The sequence below is a fragment of the Dasypus novemcinctus genome, chromosome 5 (genome assembly GCF_030445035.2).
Source record: "Dasypus novemcinctus isolate mDasNov1 chromosome 5, mDasNov1.1.hap2, whole genome shotgun sequence".
Lineage (NCBI taxonomy): Eukaryota > Metazoa > Chordata > Mammalia > Cingulata > Dasypodidae > Dasypus > Dasypus novemcinctus.
This window is the reverse complement of record NC_080677.1, coordinates 60,834,669-60,850,297: the sequence shown is the minus strand read 5'-3', so window position 1 is coordinate 60,850,297 and position 15,629 is coordinate 60,834,669. Positions and strand designations below refer to the sequence as shown.

The 15,629-nt window shown below is 37.3% G+C and overlaps 1 protein-coding gene across 8 annotated transcripts in view; it reads left to right on the top strand.

Annotated features, from left to right (window-relative positions):
• AKAP9 (A-kinase anchoring protein 9) overlaps positions 1 to 15,629 on the top strand; it is a 202,505-nt gene that overhangs the window by 21,816 nt on the left and 165,060 nt on the right. For all 8 annotated transcript variants that reach the window (XM_058297001.2, XM_058297000.2, XM_058297003.2 and 5 more), the window contains exon 2: positions 14,601 to 14,846. In XM_058297001.2, coding sequence (XP_058152984.1) covers positions 14,601 to 14,846 — 246 coding nt within the window. The remainder of the gene's footprint in view (positions 1 to 14,600; positions 14,847 to 15,629) is intronic.

Genomic DNA, 15,629 nt, shown 5'->3' with positions numbered 1-15,629 from the left:
CACGGACCTCCCATGTGGTAGAAGGACATCCTATCCATTGGGCCAAGTCTGCTTCCAATAATATATTTCTTTAAACATTCTCTTTTGTGTGTGTTGTACTTTTTTTAAGTTTTGTCAGAAAAGCATTTGTTGGTTTGGTGATTTCATTTGGTTTATGCCTTTAAAGTTAATGTTCTAGGATTATGAGGTGTAATGACAAAGGCAGAAAAAGAGTTCACAGTACATAGAAAGCAAAATATAATGGAAAGAATACTGATTTGGAATTAGATGTTTGTGTTTGAATCTGTTTTGCCACTTAGTGATCGTGACCTTGGGCAAGTTATTTTGAGTTTTCTGAAAGCTTTCTCATTAATAAAATGAGGGAAGGAGAAAGTATTTTTATGGTGTGAATGTCATTTATTAAATAAGTTTGTATTATTGAGTGGTTACTCTGTGCTAGACACTGTTATAGGCACAAGTCAAAATATGTGGTCCTAATAGTTGGATCTTTTGTCCAAGGTCAGCCTCTTATTTCATTGAGTTTTGAGAACTACGTGAGATAAAAGAGAGTCTACGGGTTTCATAAGCTCAACAATTCTATATACATTTAAGAAGATAGTGTGGGAACTCCTCTTGTCCTGATTTCTTTAAAGAAGGCTTTCTAGAAGAGGTATGGTTGAAGAGTTTCTAGCTGAGAAGGAAATTACTTGGCATATGTCAGGTGGTCAGTATTCATTACTCAACAAATATTTATTGACTTCCTATAAGGTGTCCAGCCCTGTGCTAAAGACAGGGCAAGTAGTGATAAATAAAATATCTACTTCCATAGATACAATCCAGGAAGGAAAAACAAATGAAACAAATACAGATAACACACAGACATATCATTTCAACCGATAAAATATGCTTTGAAGAAAAAGTATAGGTACTAGTAGAGTATATAACAGACTTAATTTGGATGGGAATTTGGGAAGAAGTCAGGAAAATGCCTTATTGAGAAAAGAATGTGGAAGCTGGGATCTGAAGATTATCAAGAGTCTGCCACGTTGAGATTGACATTGATGTTGTACTTATGAACCTTGTTCTTATGAAATTGAAGCTTAACCTAGTATTACATATTGTCTAAGAGATACCTCCTGAAAGCCTCCTTGTTGCTCAAACGTGGCCTTTCTCTAAGCCAAACTCAGCATATAAACGTACTACCTTCCCCCGAATGTGGGAATGACTCCCAGGGATGAATCTCCCTGGCACTAAGGGATTATCACCAAGTACCAATTAAAAATGCATTTGGAAAAAGACCTTGACCAAAATGAAGAAATATTAAGTAAAAATGAGTTTTTATGGTTAAGAGATTTCAAAGTGAGTTGGGAGGTCATTCTAGAGGTTACCCTTACTCATACCTCAGAAGATTCTCATTGACTGCCACAGTAAACCTTGCTTCAAGCAGTGTGTTCCTGAAGGCTCTAGAGACATCTAGACACTTATAAGCAGGGCAGACAATCTCAGGAATTTGGTACCCTGTCAGTGAGTCATACCTTGGAATAGTTGTTCCCCAGTGTATCAGAGTTAGTTAGACTCATTTATAATTTCCCTGTATATTGCTCTTCTGCCCCTTTTATTTGAACGTATGATTAGCACTATACTTGTGAAATTTATGACCCAGAGACAAATCTTCAATCTGTACATATGCTGGTTAAGCCTTGAATCTCAGCAGAGTTGCAACACCTACTGTCTAATTCATTGGAATTGCCCAGGACAACTAACTAAAGGGTGATTATGGGCAATGGCTATCCCAAAAAACAGAGAGTATCTACAACTACAAGCGAGGTGGTTCCATCCATCTGTCTCATGGGACCTAGGTCTCCTCTTAATCAGAGACAGAGTGGGCATCACCATCCTAAAATCTTCAGGATTGAGGAATGAACAAACATAAGGGAGGAATGCAACTGTGGACTAAAGTAGACTTAAAATTATTCTAGCAATGGAAGAACTTGTAACACTGATATGAAGACAATGACCAGAAATTTTGCAGGGAGGGAGAGGGAGGAATAGGTGTAACATGGGGCTTTTTTGGGGCATTGGAATTCTTCTGAATGACAGTGCAATGATGGATACAGGCCCATTTTACATTTTCTCGAAATCTATAAAAATGGGCAGTGCAAAGTGTAAACTGTAATGTAAACTATTGACCATGATTAGTAACAATGCTTCAATATATGTACATCAATTGTGACAAATATACCACACTAATGAAAGATGTAAATGGGGGAAAGTGTGGGAGGGGGAGGGGATGGAGTATATGAGAATCTTCCTAAATTTTTTTTTTCAAAGATTTATTTATTTTATTTAATCCCCCCCCGTTGTCTGTTCTCTGTGTCTATTTGCTGCGTCTTGTTTCTTTGTCCGCTTCTGTTGTTGTCAGCGGCACGGGAAGTGTGGGCGGCGCCATTCCTGGGCAGGCTGCACTTTCTTTCACCCTGGGCGGCTTTCCTCACGGGCGCACTCCTTGCGCGTGGGGCTCCCCTACATGGGGGACACCCCTGCGTGGCTGGGCACTCCTTGCGCATATCAGCACTGCACATGGGCCAGCTCCACACGGGTCAAGGAGGCCCGGGGTTTGAACCGCAGACCTCCCATGTGGTAGACAGACGCCCTAACCACTGGGCCAAGTCCGTTTCCCCTTCCTAAATTTTTGTTGTATCATTTATGTAACCTAAAGCTTAAAAAAAAAAAAGAGAGAGAGAGAGATAGGAAAGCATGGGACAAAAGAGCTTGAACAAAGGGTGAGGCAGAGAGTACTATCTAGTACAGTCTTGAACTAGAGAGACAACCTGGTCATCAGGGCCTTATAGATTGTGAGACAGCTTTTTTGTTTTATCCTACAGGTAGTGGATAGCCACTGAAGGTTTAAAATGGGATATGTATGTTTCAAATATAAAGAGAAATTAGAAAGTAGAGTGAAGAAAGGGGAGCAAAATGTGATTTAGGGATATAGGAGCAAATAGTTTTTGATAGAAAGTTAGAGTGAAATATTTGAGTTTGACTCCTATAGAAGTTTAGAGAAGGTAAACTTCAGTAGAGTTGAGACTCTGAGTATTTGATAAGAATGAACTAATTTTGTGTTGTGTTTGTACTTGGTGGAAAAATCTAAATTAGAAAGTTATCCTTGATCCAAAAGGGGAAAAGATAAAGACAAATGAGTTTATATGGCTAAGAGACTTGAAAGTGAGTTGGGAGTTCACTCCAGAGGTTACACTTATGCACATCTCAGCAGGATCTCAAATAGTAGGCCTCCTGAGGACTCTGGAGACATCCAGACACTATAGGCAGGGCAGACAGCTCAGGAGTTTGGTGCCCTGCCAGTGAGCCCTACTTTGGAAATGATGCTCCCCACTGTGACAGAGTTGGACTCAGTTCTGGTTCTTCTGCCCCTTCTATTTGAATCTATAGTTAATGCTAGAGTTGAAAGATGTTTGTCCCAGAGACTTAAATCTTTAGGCTGTCCATGTGCCACTGGGCCCTGAATCTTAACAGAATTGCAACACGTACTCTTCATTGGACTTACCCAGGACAACTAACAAGGAGATGAAGATGGATGATGGACGATGGACAACGACCATCCCAAGGAACAGAGAGAGTCTGCAACTGCAAGCAAGATAGTCCCATCCATCTGCCCCATGGGATCTAAACCCCTCTCAATTAAAGGTGGAGTAGTTATCACCATCCCAAAATCCTCAGAATTGGGGAATGAATGAATGATGGACAAGAGTAGACTTACTGGTATTCTACTATAAACTTCTCGTGATTCTAGTAATGCAAGAACTGATATCATTTATGTGGAGGCAGTGGCCACTGGAGGTTCTGAGGGCAGGGAGGGGGAAAACAGGTGTAATATGGGGGCATTTTCAGGACTTGGGAATTGTCCTGAATGACATCGCAATGACAGATATAGGCCATTATGAATCTTGCCATAACTTACAAAATTATGTGGGAGAGAGTGTAAACTACAATATAAACTATAATTCATGCTTAATGGTAATGTTCCAAAACGTGTTCTTCAATTGTAACAAATATACCACACTAATGAAGGATGTTGTTAACAAGGGAAAATGTGGGAAGGGTAGGGAGTGGGGCATATGGGAATCCCCTACATTTTTTTATGTTACATTTATATAATCTAAGTATCTTTAAAATATATATATACTAAAAATAAAAAAATTTTTAAAATCCCACCTTAATTAGAAAAAAATAAAATAAAAAAGAAAGTTATGGGGTTAAGTAGCCCCAACCAAACCACCGGGAGTTACTTATTGCTCAAGATGTCTTTTCCATACCTTGTTTTCTCTTAAATACTATGGGAAATACTGATTTTAAAAGTTGATTTACCAAATAGAGACCAAATAAAACAGAAAATATGAATAAAATGAAAAGTTAGACAATTTCTTCAAAAAGAATTGAAATTCTTGAGTACTTGGAAAGGATTATTTTATCATTTTTTCCCAAAAACCTAATGGCATTAAATGACTATTCAAAACCTCTAGTAGTAATTCTGCTTTAAAATTAAATTATTTTTTAAAAATTAAGATTGGGATTCACCACACTGTCTTTTTTTCATTCATCTTGTATTCACATGTTTATTAAGCACCTTTGTGCCAGATGCTGTGCTGGATGGTTGCTCTCCATTCATAGGCAAGTGGTTCATAGCCCTTGCCCTAATCAAGTGACACTAAATTGTATATAACAGTATGGTGAGGAAGTCTAATTTTTCACATCAGGAAGTAGATAAACTTTTTCCATTAAGAGCCAAATAGTAGGTATCTGGTAGTGTGAGAGCCAAACTTTTGCATGCAAAAGTTTGGCTCTCAGTAGTGGACTACCATGCAGTCTCTGTTGCAGGTATTCAGTTCTCTCATTGTTACATGAAAGCAGCCATTGATGATATATAAAAGAATGGACCTAGCCATGTTCCAATAAAACACTATTTATGGACTCTGAAATTTTAATATCATATAATTTTCACATATAACAAAACTTAATTTTTTCAACTATTTAAAAATATAAAAATCTGTTTTAGTTGGTAGGTCATACAAAAACATGGGCCCACAGTTCACTGTCTCATGTTTTATAGCGATAAAATGTGAAAAATACTATGTAAGAGAAAAGCAGATTGCTATAAGAACACAGTGGAAGTTCCTTTGAGGTGATGTAAAAGTTGGGGCAATGGATATTAGTGATGATAGAACAGTATTGTGAGGTAATTAATACAACTGAATTGTACATTTAAAAGTGATTAAAATGGGAAATTTTGCGTTATACATGCTTTACAATAAAAAGTAAAAAAAACCCCAAAAACATCTTTGTTGAAGTAGGAAGGCTGTGCACAGAGGTTCTGCAAGTGCTTCCTAAATCAGTGCTTCGTAAATTTTAATGTGTACATGAATTACCTGGGTATTCGGCTAAAATGCTTGTTCTGATTCTCTGTGTCTATGGTAGGACCTGAGATTCAAGCTCCCACATGATACAGTGCTGCTGGTCGGTCCAAGGACCACACCTGGAATACCATGGTCCTAGGGAAAATGAGTGGGATCTCTCCTCTCCGCCCACCCCCCCCCCCCCCGCCACCCCAACTTGGCTAGCTCCAACTCATCCTCAGACTTGGCTTTAAATAACACTTTTTTTTTTGGTTGGTCTTGCCTTTATTACTTATAGAACCTGATGGCAGCAGATCAGGGGGAACTCCACACTATCTCTTGGAGGGTAGGTGCTTATAAAGATATTACAGCAGAGAGGAGAAGGGGCAATCCTGGGAACAGCTTTAGAAATGCTACAGGAATATGCTTGTGCATGCGATTCTCAAAACATTCTCATCACATTTTTGCTTTTATCTTCAAGGGCTGCTCGCCAGTTCAACCTGTCCACGTTCCAGGGCCTCGAGTTCATGGAAAGGGCATTTTGCCTTCATTTACCCCACACTCCACCCCAATGCTTTTTCCACCATATAATCTGCCCATTAGATCTTCTGTGATATTTGAGTGGTCAAAGCATTAGAACATTGCATTTACATTCCATAGCAACAATATAAAAGACAGCAGAATAATAGGAGTAACATATACACAACATTGAACATTAGTGCTTGCCAGTGGAATACACAATTCTGGGGGGTTTATAATAATGTTTTGGGTGACTTTTGTTTACCGTGGGCCTCAAATTTCCAACCAGCAAGGCTGCGTAGGCCAGTACCAAAGCCAGAGGACCTTGTTTTACTCAGCTTGTATAGTTGAAGACATAGGCAACAATAGATGATTATTACTTCCCCTTTTGGGCTGTAGGGTGGCTGGCCCTTTAATGTATAATCTCAGTACACAGCATTGGTTTTACTGTTAGCATTTCAGCTGGAGCAGGAATTCAAAAGGGTTAAGGCTGACTACAGTGTCTTAGTCCATTGTCGTAAAGATCCATTACTGCCTTTTATTTGTTCCTTTAAAAGACCATTCATTGTTTCTGTAAAAAGTTCAAATGGTATCCTAGTTCATAGCTCAAGACTGGGTGAGGTGACAGGTAAATGGAGTTCTTTCGTCACTGTCAATTTGGACTGGCATCCCATTTGGGCATTTACATTTTCTAGGCAGTGAATGGTATCCGGCTGGTTACAAGAGTCCCATGGCAGTGAAAGCATACTTTGCCTCTTCCAAAGCAAGAGGGGACCATTGTAATCCACTTGCTGTTGTGCTGCTAGAGTCTGTGCTCCACCACTGTGTCCCAGCTGGTGAGGTAATTGTCACAGTTGTCAGAATGAGCAGGTGGACACTTGTGAGTGATGTCCATGAGCTGCTGGCAAGTAACAAGCAGCTGGAAGTGCTGCCATGGGGTCTGGTAGCCGTTAAGTATCACTTCTTTAGGGAAACTTTCCCTATTTCCTCAATCTATGCTAGACCCCTTTTTGTTGTGGCAAGTGGTAGTTTTCCTCTAACAATAGAGCATTGGTAGTTGTAAAAGATGGTAAGCTTTAATGACTCTGAGGGGACCCTTTTCCCTCCTTTTTTGAAGATTACCAAGGAGTCGTAAGGGAGTTATTTTAGGCCTAACCTTTTCTTATTAAACTAGACAGACATCAAATAGTAGCTGGTTTTTCCTTTTTTTTTTTTTTTTTTAAGGAGGTTCCAGTGATTGAACCCGGGACCTCATACATGGGAAGCAGGCAGTCAACCACTGAACTACACCCACTCCCCTGTAATTGTTCATTTATTTATTTATTTATTTATTTATTTATTTATTTATTTATTTATCTTCCCCTCCCTCCCCCCGCCCTGCTGTTTTTGCTGTCTGTGTCCATTCACTGTGTGTGATCTTCTGTATCTGTTTCTCTTTTTGTCTTCTATTCTTGTCTTTCTCCTCTAGGATTCACTGGGATTCGATCTTGGGATCCTCTGATGTGGAGAGAGGTTCTCTGTCAGTTGTGCCACCTCAGTTCTTGGTCTCTGCTGCACTTCACTTTGATTCTCCCCTTTGTCTCTCTTTTGTTGCGTCATCATCTTGCTGCATGACTCACTTGCGTGGGTACTGGCTCACCATTTAGGCTTTCAGCTTGTTGCGCAGGCACTTGGCTCACCATGCAGGCACTCGCATGGGCACTTGGCTCGCTACATGGGCACTTGGCTCACCACATGGGCACTTTCACAGGCACTGGCTCACTGTGCAGGTACTCACACGGGCACTTGTCTCACTACGTGGGCACTTGTGTGGGCACTTGGCTCACTGCGTGGGCTCTCGGCTTGCCACGTGGGCACTTGGCTTACCACATGGGCACTCATGTGGGGACTCAGTTCACCACATGGGCACTTGGCTTGCCATGCAGGCACCCACATGGGCGCTCGGCTCACCGCACAGAGACTCAGCTCACTCATGGGCACTTGGCTCACCATGTGGGCACTTGACTCTCCACATGGGCACTGGTTCGCTGAACAAGTGGGCTTTTTCTTTTTTTTCAACAAGAGGCCCCAGAGATCGAACCCAGGTTCTCCCATATGGTAGGCGGAGGCCTTATCACCAGCCACATCCACTTCCCCCCTGTTGTTTTTGAAGTGACATTATGAGTACAGCAGTTAAAGTCATTTTATTGAGAACGATCATTTATAAAGTTATAAATCTTGAGTTTTAGGAATAAATTTTCATTTATTTTTAGCCATTCATTCATGTTCTGGCAGGTTAAGACATCTGCTTGAGATCTGAATTTTAAAAGACCAACTGTATATGGACATAATATCTTTCCAGTAAGTCTTGCAACTATTTCTGTGCCTACATATGTTAACATTTTATAATTGGCTTCCAAATGACAAACACAGATGGCTGTAGTCTGAATTTTCAGCATGTTTTTGGATAAATGTTTTCCCAGTGCATCAATTCCGTATCAGATGATAAGCTAATTGAGTAGATTTTCTGATTTTTTCCTTATCTGTTTAGCTTGCTATTTTTCAGATTTGAAATAAAAATAGCTTAGATGGCTATAAGAAATGTATTTATGATATCTTGTTCCCTCTCTCACATTTTTATGAAACAGAGCTCTTACTAAAAACTGTTATGGTATTATTTTTCTGAGAAGAAAATTAGAAAAAAATTTTTCTTTACTGGAGGAGGAAGATTATGGAGAGAGGGATTATATTGTGTTGTAATTCATTTAATAAGCAACTTAAAAATTGTTTAATGCTGAATCTTTGGAACCCTTTTGAGTAGAATTAGATATGCTTGTTATATCATTGTAGCTTTCAGTTTCTGAGTAACAGTGCTTAAAATTATTGCTTAGTAGTGACTTTTCTATAAAAGTTATCTTTTCTCTCTAAGTACATATTTATTGATTACTGTTCTTGTCTTTGAATATATAGCAGTGACCAAACAATTCTTTACCCTCACAGAACTTACCTTTGGTTAATTGTTTTGAAAAAATAATATGATTTCATATAATCAGCAACATAGGTCTAAAACAGATTTTGATACTTTTATACTTAGAAGTAATTTGTTCTAAGTACTGTAATAGAACCATTCCAATTTTTATTTCATTCATGTTATCTTTTTCATTTGGGTTCATTTAGTATTGGATATTTTTTGTCTCAGTTTTTTTTTTAATCGAACTTTATAATGTAGAATTTTAGTTTTTGTCATTTATTATGTATTTATATACATGAATATAAATATAAAAAAATATAAAATTGAACAGAGTTGGAATCATCTTTGTCCTGATATCCTCTGCTTTCTGAATAAATTTTCTGACTTACAATGTGGAATTTCAAGAATTTTGAAATTAAACATAAATGTCATGAATGTCATTGTAAATTTTTTTGTGGCTTTGCATTTTCTCTGAGGGTTCTTTTCTTTTTAAATGATATATACTTTTATTCTTTTTACTAATATTTTCAATAATGTTCCAGTTGGTTTATTTTTAAGAATGAATTTGGTATTCTTCAAGTAGTTTAAATGCATTCCAGCAGCTTAATAAGGTACAAATAGAGACAACTGTTCTTGCACCTGTTCCTTAAGCAGACCTGAGGTGGACTAACTTGCTGGTTGGTAACTAACTGGGGAAAAATTTAAATGTGATATGTTTTTTACATTCCACAAGGTCACATAATGAGAAATTTCTGATTTGTGAGGTAGATATATCTTTATTAAATAGTGTTTAGCTATAAACTTTTTTTGGTCTACTTCAACAGACACAATAAGTATAAAATATGTTTTATGTTATTCTATAAATTCTGATGTTTGTGATATATTTTGTAGTCAATAACAATACCATAATTAACAGGATTACCTTAATACTTTGCTTAATAAGAAATTTACTGTCTATCTTATAATTGGTCTAATAAATAGATGCATTAATATTGGTAGTAAATTTCTCCTTATGACATGAAAGAGCTTACACCTCTTTTTATTCCTTTGTTTCTGTCCTTTCAGAATGATTAAAGAGCTTAAATTTAGGGAATTAGTGGTTAGTAACTGCTTCATATAAATATTAGAACATTTGTTGTATAAAAAGAAAATTTCAATTGAGTACAAAGAAAATCCCCCTGTAATTTCCTGTAAAGTCCAGAAATATACCAAAGTTATTACAGTTACATTCTTTCAGAATTTATCTATACCTGTATGTGCAATGTTGTTATAATTCAAGTCTATTTTTGTTTTTATATATATGTCGAAGGCTATGTTGAGGCCTACGTTCTCTTTGTTAAAAAGGTGCGTGTAACTTTCCTTTCATAAAAAGTTGACTATACTACAATACTATTTTATACCTTCTGTTGTGTCATGAACATCTTGATTCTCAATCATGGTTTGTGTTTTGGTTTCCTAGCTGCTGAAACAAATACTATGCAATGGGTTGACTTACCAACAAGAATATTTTGGGTCATGGTTTCAGAGGCTAGCTAGAAAGCTTGCTTCCTCCTAGGGTCAGTATCTTCTGACTGGGTGCAATCTTTGGGGCCCCTTGGCGTTTCTGTCACATGGAAATGAATATAATATCATCTTCTTTCTGTTCTGGGCCCCATTGTCTTCCCACTTCTTGTTTTTCCCATCGCTTCTTTCTCCATCTGACTTTCACTCTGCTTATAAAGGACAACTGTAATCCAGATTAAAGCCTGACCTGATTTAATTGGGCCACACTTCAACTGAAGTAACACCTTGAAGAAATCCTATTTATAGTAGGTCTGTACCCATCAGGATATGGACCAAGAATGTATCCAAATTTGGACAAATTCATTCTACCACGGTTTGCATTAGTATTTTTTATTTGTATTCAGCGTGGCTAACCCAGTGTTACCCAAAGTATAAAATCATACCTCTGATTTTACAGTGATAAGATATTTTAGGTGGTCTCCTGACCCAGTGTTAAATAACTGGATAATATGTAAGAAAGTTATTACTTTTTCAGTTTTCTCTTAGTCCATCTGTTTATGACATGTCAAAATCTGTTTGATGCTACTATATTCTTAACATCCCCTTAACATGTGCCCATTTTTCTCATTGCCTTAAGCAATGATATCTAACTAAAATTTAATAAAATAATTTCATTTTTGTTGTATTTATTTTTCTTTACCTTAAAAAAAAAAAAAAAGGATTGCAAGTGATACTGGCTTTTAATTCATACCAGGGATAGAAAGCTTTCTTTAAAAACAAATTTTGATAAGAAAAGTACACAGGTTAAAACATGTTAATAACAAGTATAGATGGGACTAGAACATGCAAAAATCTTGATGGTGATATGCAAAAGATTAAGGAGTTGCAAGCATTATTCTTTGAGATTTAAATTATTTCTGATTATTTTCCTATTATAAAAAGGGCTGAACTTTTGAATAGCTAAATCTTTTTACCTAGGCTAATATCTTTACTACAAATTAGTAGAAGTCCCAGAAATTCCATAAAGCCAATGCATTTAGAGCTTCTCATTATATATATTTTCATGTAATCTCAAATCCAGAGATTACATTCTTACCAAACAGTGAATGAGAGTGCCTGCTTCCCTTTTCTATCCAACTCTGGGCTAATTAATTTTCTTCAGAAATGGTATTTTGAGTTCTTACTATTCAGTATTCGAATAGCATTCATTGAAAAATATCTAGATTCTTTGTAATTCAGTAGTTGTTCTTATATTAAAGACTGCAGTAGTTGTCCTTTATTTCAGAGTCTTTTTTTTTTAATTTAAACTTTTAAATTTGAAATACTTTCAAACATTACAGAACAGTTGCAAAAATAATACAAACCTGATCCAGAAAATTCCAGTATATCCCCATCCCCCCAGATGCCCAGATCCACCAATTTTAACATTTTGCCACATTTTCTGTATCATTGTATCTAACCCTAAGCCTGACTGTCTCTATTTATCAATCCATTTTCAAAACACTTAAGTGTTCCTTGAACACTTAATATGTTAATACATTTTCTAAGAACAAGGATATTCACTTATGTATCCACCTTAAGTGCACCTATCAAGTTCCAGAAATTTAATATTGATATGAAATTTATAGTCTTGTTCTAGTTTTTCCATATGTCCCCGAATTATCCTCTTGAACCCTCTCTCTTTCCTTATTAGATTGTATCCAGTATCATGTGTCACCTCTAACTGTCATTGACACTTTAGTTGTTCTTCTTCTCCCCTTCCCACCTCTCCCCTCCCTTCATATATACAACGTAAAATTTCCCATCTCAAGCACTCCAGAGCATACCATTCAGTGAGATGAATAACATTCAGTATTTTCTGGTACCCTTACCACTTTCCGTTTTGAACTTGGCCTTCTCCCCAAATGAAAACCCTATAACCATTTTGCATAACCCACCCTCTATCCCCCAGAACCTGTACACTTCATTTCTGCCACTGTGAGCTTGCATGTTGTCTCATATTTATTTGTGGCTATTATGTACTGAAATTTAAATCCTAAATCTGTAACAATCTCATTGCTTTGATAACAATTTAACTTCAAATAGTATACACAATCTATGTTCCTTTACCTCTCCATCCCCCACCTTATGTAGTGCCTGCCACAAATTACATTTATACATTGTAAGCCCCAAACCACTGATTTATCATTACATTTTATACATTTCCCTTTTAGATCCTGTAGGAAGTAAAAAGTGTAGTTATAAACCAAAAGTACAATAATGTTGGCATTTATATTTACTCTTCTTGTAACTCTTATTTCTTCATACAGCTTCGATCCATTGTCTATTGTTTTTTTCATTTCGATCTGCAGAAATCTTTAGCATCTCTTGTAGAGCTGCTCTAGTAGTAAACTCTCTTAGCTTTTATTCATCTGGAACTGCCTTAATCTCCTGCTCATTTTTGAAAGACAGTTTTGCTGAATATAGAATTCTTTGTCAGTAGTTTTTACTTTCCACACTCTAAATATGTCTTCCCATTACTTTCTTGCCACTGTGGTTTCTGATGAGAAATTGGCTCTTAATCTTATTGAGGTTCTCTTGTATATGATATGTTGCTTCTCTCTTGGATCTTTCACAATTCTAGCTTTATATTTGGCATTCAACACTTTCGATTATAAAATGCTGCAGCATGGGTTTGTTTGGAGTTCATTTAGCATTTTAGATGTGTGTATTCACATCTTTTGTTAAATTTGGGAAGTTTTCAGCCATTATTTCTTTGAACATTCTTTCCTTCTCTTTCTTTCTTCTTCTTGTGGGACTTCCACAATGTATATATTGGTATACTTGCTGGTGTCCCATGGGTTCCTCAGGTTCTGTTTGCTTTTCTTCAGTTCTTTCTCCCTTCCACTTCTCAGACTTGATTTCATTTGTCTCATCTTCAAGTTCACCAATTCTATCTTCTGTCAGCTCCAAGCCGCTGTTGAACCCCCTCTAGGGAATTTTAATTTCTGTTACTGTGGTCTTCATGTCTGGTTCCTTTTCATTGTTTTCTTCTCTCTATTGATATTCCCTTTGTTTTTATCTATCATTTTCCTGATCTCCTTTAGTTCTTTGTCCATGTTTTCCTTTAGTTCTTTGAGCATATTTAGACCATTTTTAAAGTCTTGTGTGTCCCAGGTCTAGTCCTCCTTATTGATGGTTTCTATTACTATAATTTTCTTCTTTGCCTGGCTTATTCCTTCTTGTTTCTTTGTGTGCTTTGTAATGTTTGGTTGAAACCTGGAAATGTTGATATCTTAGTGTATTACTTGAAGAATTTAAATTCTGAGGCTTCTGTTTCTTAAGTTTTTATCAGGCTAGTGTTAAGATAGAGCTTTCCATGAATGCCAAGTGCTAATTTAAAAAAAGGGATAAAAGAAAACACCTTTCCCGTTCTTTGCTGATTGACCTGTGCAAGTGCTTTCTTCAGAGCTTTATCCATACAATGAGTTTATAGAATATCTCCGGACCAAGGTGGTGTAGGGGCCTGCCTGATACCTTCTGTCCATTTATCTTTTCTTGGGCTTGTATTTATGACTCTAGGAATATCCCATTTACACAGATACAAATGTCCCTTCTTCCATAGAAAACAATTTCCTCATCATCTTGGGCACTGCATTCTTTATCCTACATCTAGCAGTCCCTTGCCCCGGGCAGCATGATATGACTACTCTCCCACAGCATTCTGGTTACATAGGTTAGCTGCCTTCTATACACAGGGCATGTTCTAAGTTGGTGTGTCCCTCAGTCACCACCAGACTGATTGAGCCAGACATACATGCTCCCAATATGTAGAAGAGGGTTACTCTGCTTCCTCTGGAACTGGAAGCATGGGCCGGCTCTGCACCAAGCTTGTGAGGGGAGGAAGTAGGGGAATGGTCAGCCAGGGCACCATGAGATCCAACTGTCTTTAAGTAGCTTTTTTCTTGATTTGGTGCTCACACTCTTACTATAGTCTTGCAGCTGTTTTCTGGAGCTTTGAGAAAGATGTTTCTGTCATTTCCTGCTGATTGTTAAAATCTTGGGGGCGGGGGAGAGGAGTGAGGGAGGACTGAGCCCTGAAGCATCTCACTCTCTAACTTGACCTGAGAAAATATAGTCATTTTAATTAGTGATAATTTGATCTTTTAGAGAAAGTGATTCTTTTTTCTTTTTTTTTTTTTAGTGGCAATAAAGAAAAATTATCTTTGATGATAATGACAGTTTCTTTTTTTCTGTAGCTTGCCCAGTTTCGACAAAGGAAAGCTCAATCTGATGGGCAGGATCCTTCTAAAAAGCAGAAAAAAAAGAGAAAAACCTCAAGCAGTAAACATGATGTGTCATCACGTCATGCCTTGAATATGGATCAATCACAGAATGATGAGATGTACATAAATAGTTCTCAGAGAGAAGGATCAGCTGTGATTCCTGACTCCACAATAATGAGAACTTCGCACAGTGGAGAAATAATCAAGCCTTCTGTTGAAGTAAGTATTCATCCAGATTTGTAAACTGTCATAGCCTAAAGAGAAAGTTGTAATAACAACACTCCGTACCCTCTGCAATTTTATTATTGTTTTTTAACTTGTATTTTGAAATAACTTCAAACTTACAGGGCAAATACAAAACTCATACAGGAGAACTTCAATATACCTGCCACCCAGATACCCAGATTCACCAACTTTTAATATTTGCCATGTTTGCTGTATCTCTCTACCCATCTACCTATCTATCCATCATTCCAGCCAGCCATCTATCTGTTTCTAAACATTTGAGAGCGGGTTGTTTACATTAGATTCCTTGAACACTTAATACTTCCATGTTCCTAAGAACAAGGATATTCACTTATATAACCACCTAACTACAGCTGTCAAGTTCAAGAATTTTGATATTGATGTGATGCTTACAGTTTTAGATTCCAAGTTTTTCTTATTTCCCGATAATGTCCTTTTGTGCATTTTCTCTTCTGTTATTAGATACAGTCCAGGATCATGTATTGCATGTAATTGTCATTGTCTCTCTTTTTTTAAATTTTGGAAACATGTATACAGCATAAACTTTCTCATCTCAACCATTCCCAAGCATATTACTCAGTGAGATTAATCACTTTCACAATGCTGTGCTACCCTCACCACCATCCACTACCAGAACTTTCCCATTACTACAGACAGAAACCCTGTACCCACTATGCATTAACTCCCCATGACCCTCCCCACTGCACCTGATAACCTCAACTCTACTTTCTGTCTCTATGAATTTGCATATAGGTA